Genomic DNA, 9115 nt, shown 5'->3' with positions numbered 1-9115 from the left:
AAAAGCATAAATGTTCTTCAACCAAGTTAATGCTTGAAGAGCAACTTCTTTTTTTTTTTTTTTTTCCTCCTTCTTTCTTTTGCAATCATTGCTTGCTTGACAGGCCCAGACGGAATTACATCACTTCCTAAAACCCATCAAAGAGAGTCCATCTCCTGAAGACATGCAGCTGAGATGCACCCCGGCAGGAAACAGGAAATGTAAATGTTCGGGTGAAGCAGGGAGCCAGCCGAGAACCCCTCGGCTGGGAGCACCGCCGAGGTAACATGCGAAAGCAAAACCTCATCGCGCTGCTTTCTGCCCTGTCGCTGGCCAGAGGATCTGCCGGTGAGTAAGAAAGCGCCTTTCGCCTTCCGAGGTGGGACTGTGTTTTGTGCCTGCAGCGATGGGATCGAGTCGGAGGGCAACACCCTCCAAACTGCGTGCTAGGAGAAGAGCTGTGGGGACTTGCTCTCCGCTTCTTTTACCTGTGTTTACTTTCTCTGTTTTCAGCTGCCTGACTCTTTTAAAGCTTTGACTTTTTTTCCTTAGACCTAACCCCAAACATCAGCAACCAAATCCTACGATTCCTACATTTCCTAAATTGCAGGTGTGTACCAGAGTTTCCATGTTGGCCTGCCAGGCATTTTGGTTCTAATTTTAATTATTTGTTGTACTTTTTTAATCCCACACCCATACTATCAGCATTCAATAGTAAAGTTAAAGACAGAGCACGGCTTCCATTCAAAAGCTGACTCCCAGTTTCCGTATTGCCAGTGCACAGAAACTGGTTTAACAAAAGAACAGCCGTTCCGGAGGCAAATATTTTGAATTCTCAGCTGCAGAACAAAGTGGTCGGCACTGTGGGTTTAGGTCCTGACCTTCTGAAGGGAAGAACTGTGAGTGAAAAAGCCACTTGTGACAAAATGCTGAAGTGTTTGGTAGTTTCAGAGGCTCTTACCTGTTCACAGGGGTAGTTTGTTCCACCGATATTTTGGCAGCCAGTAACTGCACAAGACAGGCAGCTCTTTTAGTAAAACTTTGCCAGGAGGTGCTCATGTGCCTTTTGGTGTCAGACAAATCACTGCCCAAGTGCCTCAGTATGGACTAGAAGTGTTGGCTGGCTCTGTGCTGCTGTAGCGAGCGAGAGCTCTCCAGAAAGCAGGGAGAGGGGATGGTCACTCTTAGCTGTCACTGGACTTCTCCTATTAAAGTCTTAAAATGAATTGGTGAAATAAGCAGCTTGGTATGGGTATTTTTCCCCTCCACTATGCTATACTATATAGCAGGGTATACTATTATAAGCAGGGTGTAAAAACTGGTCTGCTCACTCCCCGTGTGCCGCTGAGCTGCTCATGGCTGGAAGCCTTGCTCAGCTGTAAGAGTTAGCTAAGGGAGGTATAAAATGGTTTGGTCTTGTCTGCCTTAATACAGCCCTGCTGCATTACACAGATGCTAGGAAAATATGCTGTAAGCATTGAACGCAGCTTGGAATCAAAGTGGTCAGAAGAAAAAATCCCACCCTGAACAGAGCAAAACGAGGGGGGAAACAGAGGGGCATGACACAAGCAAAGCAGAGTGGTCAGGCTCCAGCTTCCTTAGCTCATTTGCAGTGTACTGATCGCTAGTACTCCATCACCATCTTCACAGGCCAGAAGGATGCCTTAGTCCCTGACCCCCAGCCCACGGCTGGGCCCCCCACCCTTCTTTGCAATGGGCATTAAGGGCTGCACAAAGCAGCAGGCAGATGTCACATACCAGGTGCCCCAACCCACTCTCCACTGCCTTTAGAGCTTTCTTACCAGTAGGTCCACTTCAAATTATGGTTGATTTTGGAAGAGTTCCTCCGTAGGGATGAGTCAGTCCTGCCAGTGCTCTCCCCAACCGATTGCCTGCTGTCAGCCCTGGCTCTCCTGAGCCAGTCCCCAGCTGCTGGGGAAGGGGAGGAGAGCACCTGCCTGGAGAAGAGAAGGGACCCTTGCTCCCCATACAAAGGTGGATTTTGCTTGTGCAACCAGCCCCAAAATGTACCTGGGGCTTACTCTGACTGCAAGGGTGGGAGGGGGGGAAGATGTGAACTTGGGCCTTGGGAGGGAAATGGAATGGGAGGGGGAAGCGTTTGTGTAGGGGCTTATGTACCCTACAGGCACGGGTGGATGGGGAGCCCCTCATTACCGAGGGCAGCCTCCCAGTGGGATCCTTTGCTGTCACCCCTCCTTGCTCACAGCTTAACAAGGCAGGACCTTTTGGGAACTTTTCCTTTATCTTCCAGTCCGAGATACAGTCCTTACCTTTAAAGTGGTCTGCTGGAGAAGGGGGGCAGAAGCTCTCACAGATCTTGGAAATTCTTCACTATGAGGGTGGTGAGACACTGGACTAGGTTGCCCAAGGAAGTTGTGGATGTCCCCTCCCTGGAAGTTTTCAAGGCCAGGTTGGATGAGGCTTTGAGCAACCTGATCTAGTGGAAGGTGTCCCTGCTCCTGGCAGTGGGGTTGGAACTAAATGTTCTTTAAGGTCCCTTCCAACCCTAACCATTCTATGATTCTATGATCTCCCAGGTCTCACCTTTACAGTCTAGAAACCATTTATAAAATAGGCAATAAAAGTATCATTAAATCTTTCTGCATATGCAAATTGAAGCCTTTGTAAGTCCTGTACCCAATACCATGCTGGAGCCTTGTAAAACCCTAGCCTTGCCATTTGGATTATGATTAACAGACAGTTTTCTCCCAGCTATGCTACAATTACTCTAAGCTGGTAGCTGTAAGAACATGCCCAAGGTCTTGGCTCTGGGTGCTGACCCTCTCCCAGCCACACACTGAGGGGACATTGGGGTTTGCACCAGTCCCTCTTGCCCATCCCCTTGCTTTCTGCAGGCAGAAAGCCCTGCCAGTGACCTGACAAGGCCAGCAGTGGCCCTCCCTGCTCTGGGTGATGGTGCTTGCTGCTCAGCCTTGCAGCATCCCCAAAGACCTACCTCAGTGTGTGCTGACCCTAGGAACAAGTATTAAGGCCTTTACTATAGTTTATAGGAAAAGGCTCTGACCCTACAGGCATTTCCCAGGGTACGCCAACTCCCTCCATGCTCAGTGAATCACACGGGAAATTACAGTGTACATGGTCTGACGTGGGGAGCAAGACAACGAGTGAGGGAGAGAAGCAGTAAAGCCTGTAAGGCCGTGAAGTGGAAGAGCTGGGACAGTGGCAGGTAGGGCTTTATTTCAGCTGTGTCTCTGCACTGTTGTTTTGAGCTGTCATTCAAAGACACATAGCTAGCAAAGATCCAGATATTCAGCAGCTTGTCCCATGAAAACAGGCAGTAACTCTCTCTCTCTGGTAGAGAAGTGCCTTTTAGGTAAAGTCCCCTACAAAGCCAACATCTCCAAGGGAGTGATATTTTTGACCTGTTCCCCCCTGGAGTGATGAACTCAAGAATGGGTTTCAACCCATCAGTCGCCTGTTACAACTTCCTAACAAAGCAACAATATAAGAAATGAGGATTTGCTACATCCTCTCTTGCCAAAGTGCAGCCCCCTAAAAAGCAGATGAAAACCCCTTTCTACTGAACACATCAATTCCTTCTACATATTTGCTCCTATTCCTCCCTTTTATCCACACACCCAAACTTCCATTGTGTTTTATTCCAGTGCTCCAGGGACATTTCAGAAAATCTCTCCTTTGTATCAGCAAGATTGTATACTAAATTTCAGTCAATGACCCCAGTTCATTTTCCCTCAAGAGATTTTATGATAGCTAGAGAGCCTCTGGAGCTTTTGAATCCTTAATTTCAGGGTCCTCCTGAGAGCAAGGAGCACTGAGAGATTTGCATCACAAGGAGGTCTCATGGGTATCACTGATGCAGAGCCAGAAGGCCACGAGACTAAGTAGACACAACTAAATGCATAAATTGGTCTCAAAAACCTTTAGTACTGGGGGTGAGAAATGAGACCACAGGTTCACAGCTCGACTCTAAGATGCATGACTGAATTTGCAACACCATCAGTAAATGCGGCACTTCAGCCAGATAGAAGTACAGTGAGGAGAAAGCAGTTTCCATCATCTATAAATGAACTTCAACAGTTGTTTCCTCTTTCAGGTTATACTTAGATAACACCTTCTAAGCACCCTGTTTTAATAGGATCTTGTCTACAGATGAGCCATCCTGAAATGTTTGTGCTCCCTCATCAGAAGAGCGTATGCACCCACAGCTAGCCTGCAGGCTGTTAAGGATTCCTCTTCTAGCCAGGCTGATGTGGGACCTGCTGCAGCAGGCAGCTGGGCAAGCCCTGGCCCTGGCAAGGAACGGCCCTTCTTACAACAACGTGCAATGCAAGGAGAGGAACAGAACAGGGATGAGTCAAGCAATAGGAGAGAGGATCATAGGGACCACGTGGAGTCATATGGCTATACCACCAGGAATGTGTGTAGGGAGCAGAGTGATATAGGATATGGCAGCTTTACTCCAGAATACACAGCTTTATAGATTTTTCTTGTTTTGTCACTCTCTCACCAGTCTTCCTTTAACTGCATTTTTATAACTTAAAGGAAAGTCTGGATAAATAAAAAATTCCCTTTCAAACTAGTAAGCTTGACTATCCCATTAACTTAGCTCTTGCTTTTCCTCTATCCCATCCCTTTTTCTTCTCTAAGTATATACTACAGTATAATTTGAAAAACTCCTTTCAGAGACCCAAATCCTTGAGTTTGATGAGAAGGCAGCAGGGGGACTGATGATTCTACAGCAGAACCGAATGTGCTGACTGCCTGCTGTTTTCCTTTGCCTCGCATCCGACTAAACTCAGAAACCTGTTTGCCCACTCGCTTCACTAAGAAGCTCATATCACCACCTCCAAGTGCCACAGCACAAACCTCAGAGGAAGAAATGCTGCAACAACAGAAATGTTGTTTGTTTGGACTCCTGTCTGCAAAGCTGCTCCATATATCCCACTGCCTCTGTCTCCCATGAAAGGCAGGTTTGGAAAAACTCACACAAAGTCCATAAGTAATCCAAGCATATTTTTAAAGTAGAAAATACTGAATAATATCCTATACCATGTTATCTGCATACAGGGACATAGCCTTCTTATAATTCATAAAAACTGTCATGAAACCTTTTTTGAGCTGCTGCTAGTGCTTGCTTGGGCATTTTGCTCCCCTGAGGAGTAGATTCTCTCCTACCTCACTGGTGGGAACCTGAGGATTTCTTAGCTTCCAGCTCCTGCTTCTTAGCTTCCAATTCCAGCTGTGCCCAGCTCCCCGTCAGGGTGGGACACAACTGCACACAGCCCCCCATCAGGGTGGGACACAACTGCACACAGCCCCTCTCCCTTCTGTTCTTGAAAGCATAGGAAGTGTCAGTATGGGCTGGGCTGAAGCTGTGGCGTGCTCCATCCACTTCCCTCAGCACAGGGAGAAGTCACCAGCACTCAGGCAGTCTAGACAAAGCTGAAGCTGATAGCGGTTGTGTGAGCACCTGCTCCTTGTCCAAGAAGCGCAGAGGGCCAAGTACAGATGTCAGACCATAGCCAACAGCATGAGGTTGAGCTCAGCAAGAAGGAGGGCACTGGCTTTGCAAAGTCAAGGAGATATCTACATAGTCAGATGTGTCTTGCTCCTTGTTCCACTCCACTTGCTTTGGGTTTCCATCCCGAGTGTATGTTACATTATGTTATGATCAGACTCCCTTTTGGAATGAACTAGTAAAACCCAAGCAAAGTTGACAAAATGGTTTATGATATGAAGGACCACTGGAAATCTGGTTCCCTCCAGGCATGGAGAAAACGTTTGAATAGCATCTCACAAAATCTCCAACTTTTAGATTCTCTCCTGCCCTGCTCCAAACCTTGCAACATCCATCTTTCATTCACCCTACAAAACAGCCACTGGGGTGCACTGCCACAGCTGCAACACAGCCCGCTTGCTATTTTGAGCACTTTAAACTGAAACGCTACAAAAAAATAATGACTACCTCGGGGCCAGCCACGTGGGTCTCATGTGGCCCAGGCAGCTGGCTGCAGCGAGCGCTGCGCCTGCACGGGGGGGCCTGAGCCCATCCCTCCCCAGCAGGATGGAGGCACAAATCCTTCCTCGGTGCAAGCCACTAGGCCCACCCAGGTGCAGGTTGTGATTTTCCTACCCTGTAAAAAATGTGATGTGTGGATAGCCTCAAAGCAAGAATAGCCCTTGTGTGACAAAAATGGCATCCCTTGGGTCTGAGCTCTGGTCCTCAGAGGTGTCGGGTGGAAGAGCTCGAGGGAGACGTGGAGGCACCAGGTGAAACACAGGAAATAAGAGCAATATCCTTGCAAGAACATTGTGCAATTGGCTGTCCTTCTGCTGAAAGATGTATTTAATTCACTCAGAGAAAAGATCTCTGTAAGAGGAAATGGTGTTCAGAGAAGAGATGTTGTTTTGTCCTTGGAATTATGCAAACTGAACAAAAATATGCAGTAGCAAGGTCACTCCCTGTGATTTACCATTTTCTTTGCCTAGAGACTAGAAAAGGTAATTCTGTTTCACACAGAGATAAATGGTTTGGAATCTGCTTCATAGCTCAAAACCAGGCAAATATAAAGTACCAGGGACACTGGAAAAGTCTCTCTTGGAAATGAAATGCAGCATACGCTACAGCTGAAAGTTTAGCCCTGCAGTTAATGAGGTATGACTGTTTGCTTTTGCTTTAAAGTCACACCATGCTCTAGACAGTTGAAAAAATTCAGTTTAGCTCCAAGAGTAAATGAAAAACAAGGCATTTTCCCTACGCCCTTTCTCATTTGTACTATTTTTAGCAACAGACTTGTCCTTGCCAATACATCAAGTGAGGCAGACGAGGGTTTAAAGGACGATGGCCACAGGAGGAAAATGAAGCAAGGTCATCAAAGCAGTTCAGTAAGGCCAAAGCAGCCCATCGACTCCACCAGCACTGTGGTCCATCACGCCGCAGTCTGCAGCGTGGCCATCTTTGGTGATACCTCACTGCTCTGTGCAACAGCATCGAAACGGAGTGGCTGCAGGCGCTGGGGACTATCCACTACCTTGGGAAAGAAAAGTCAAGTGGTCAAAACTAATAAAAGAGAGGAACTCTCCCTCCTGTCTTCTCCAACAGGATTAACAAGGGCCAGCAGATCATGGGAAGAGTGGGGGAGCACACATGTAAGGGGTCATTACCCGCAAGGGAGGCAGAGACCATGTCTTGCTCTTGATTCAAATACTAAATACAGAAGAATACAACATAGAGACTATCAATACAAAGTATTTTGCCACTGAAGAGCTAACATTTTCATTGTCATATTGCAGTGAAAGAGTCTGTTGATCTTGGCAGTATTAAATACTATATTCAAGTATTAGATATTACTTATTAAGTATTAACATTCTTTCCTAGTTTTTAGGAAAGGATGAAACAATCAGGTGCCTGAAAGATAAGCACAGCATAAAAATCTAGATAAATCACTGATGTGACACTCAAATAATTTTATTCATCTGAAATTGGTTTTCCTGGAATAGTCTCATGAGATACTCCTCTTTGAGACAAATCTAGCAGGAGATGCTACAGAGTGGATTAAGCAAGAGATAGCGCTCTAATCCATATTTTCCTCTCTCACTTGGTGTCCCTGGGAAGGACAGCATCCTGTCCTTCTGATTTCTCATTTGTAAAATGGAGATGATAACTGCTCATCTCTCAGGGCCATTATGAAGATTAATGTGTTTACAAAAGCATTTAAAATGCTAAGTACTTTTGGTTCCAGTCCTGTGAGATTTGAAATGCCAGCACTGAGGTGCTGGAAACCTTAAGCTCTTGCTAACTCTAGTGGAAATGATGGCTGCCCAGCACTTTACAAGAACGGGGAGAAACATGTCATTACAAAAGTCATGAAATCACATCCTGCTTTTTCTGCATAAAATGAGAGCTGCACCATGCCAGCATTGTATCTGAAAGGGCATAACACAAAAAATCATCATTTAATTTCATGCTAAGAAAATTATTGAAGGTTTTGCAGTCAGAAACACATTGGTATAATTTATCCAGGGACTGATTCCTGCACCCCTGGCTACAACAGGAATTTTGGCATCAGCACAGAATACAGTATCAGCCCAGAATTTGCTGTACTTCTGCTAAGCTTGAAATTCCATGATAGTCAATACAGACTCTTAATTAGCCTCAAAAACATCTTGTTTCACTATTAGCAGTATAGACAGTTTTAGCCCCTTTCCTAGCAAAATATATGCTAAATGAAACCAAAACCCAAACCAAGATTCAAAATCCCCAGTCTTAGCATTTGTGAAGAATACTCAGCACTGACTCTTTACTGTTTGCTCTTTTACCCAGCCCACAGGATCAGACAGAGGAGCAGTTGGTTGCATTTATACCCAGTAAAGTCCCAGTGTTATTACTACTTCTAGTCCATGCAGAAGTGAAAGTCAGCAGCTTCTGCAGGCTTCAGACTTCCTTTCACCAGTTCTGTTTTTCACAGTGAAACAAATTTAACACATTTGAGAAAGGCACAGAAACAGGGAGATGAGTGATCCAGAGGAACCAGTGAACCTTGGATAACGGTCTCCCTGAAGGGAATACTAACTCCTTGGGTAAATGGGGTGGGCTGAAAGAGGTTTTGGCCGTGCATACCAAGGCTGAGGAGCAAAGCAGGATGGTGTGGTCTGCTTAGCAGAAGACTTTTACATTAGAGCGAAACCGGATGCCAACCTGCAGGAAAAAAAGTCTGTTTGTGCAAGACAGCTGCATGCAGACAGACCACACATCCTGATGCGTCCCAGTAAAACTCAACTGAAGGACATGGTTTGGACTGGTAAGATTTTGTGACCAATTTGCAATCTAATTTTACATCTGAAGCCCAAGATTTCAAAACTGTGTGTATGGGGCATCTGCTAAATTTTTTTTTAAGATGTCAAATGAAAAGTAAATATTAAAGCTGTACACTTTGACTCACTGATAATACCAATAAACCCCATAAAAATGTTTAGTTGTCCTCATATATTTGGCAGGCTCTGAAGATGCTGGTTCAGGAGATGGATCACCGATACTATCCACCATTACAGTAACGCCTCCTCCTGCTACACGTTCTTTGACTGTGTATGACCACGAGCCAGTAATTGTCACTGCGAGAGCTACTGAGAGCAG

The 9115-nt window shown here is 45.8% G+C and overlaps 1 protein-coding gene across 1 annotated transcript in view; it reads left to right on the top strand.

Moving 5' to 3' along the window:
- Positions 1 to 204: 204 nt before the first annotated feature.
- The window catches only part of TMEM154 (transmembrane protein 154), a gene marked incomplete at its 3' end in the record, with an annotated part of 13624 nt that continues 4713 nt past the window's right edge, over positions 205 to 9115 (top strand). Inside the window, 3 exon segments of the mRNA XM_029087026.1 lie at positions 205 to 229; positions 232 to 327; positions 757 to 878. Coding sequence (XP_028942859.1) covers positions 205 to 229; positions 232 to 327; positions 757 to 878 — 243 coding nt within the window.

This window comes from Antrostomus carolinensis, unplaced genomic scaffold (genome assembly GCF_000700745.2).
Source record: "Antrostomus carolinensis isolate BGI_N321 unplaced genomic scaffold, ASM70074v2 scaffold7839, whole genome shotgun sequence".
Classification (NCBI taxonomy): domain Eukaryota; kingdom Metazoa; phylum Chordata; class Aves; order Caprimulgiformes; family Caprimulgidae; genus Antrostomus; species Antrostomus carolinensis.
Note: the sequence above shows the minus strand (reverse complement) of the source record. Positions and strands in the feature narration are given on the sequence as shown.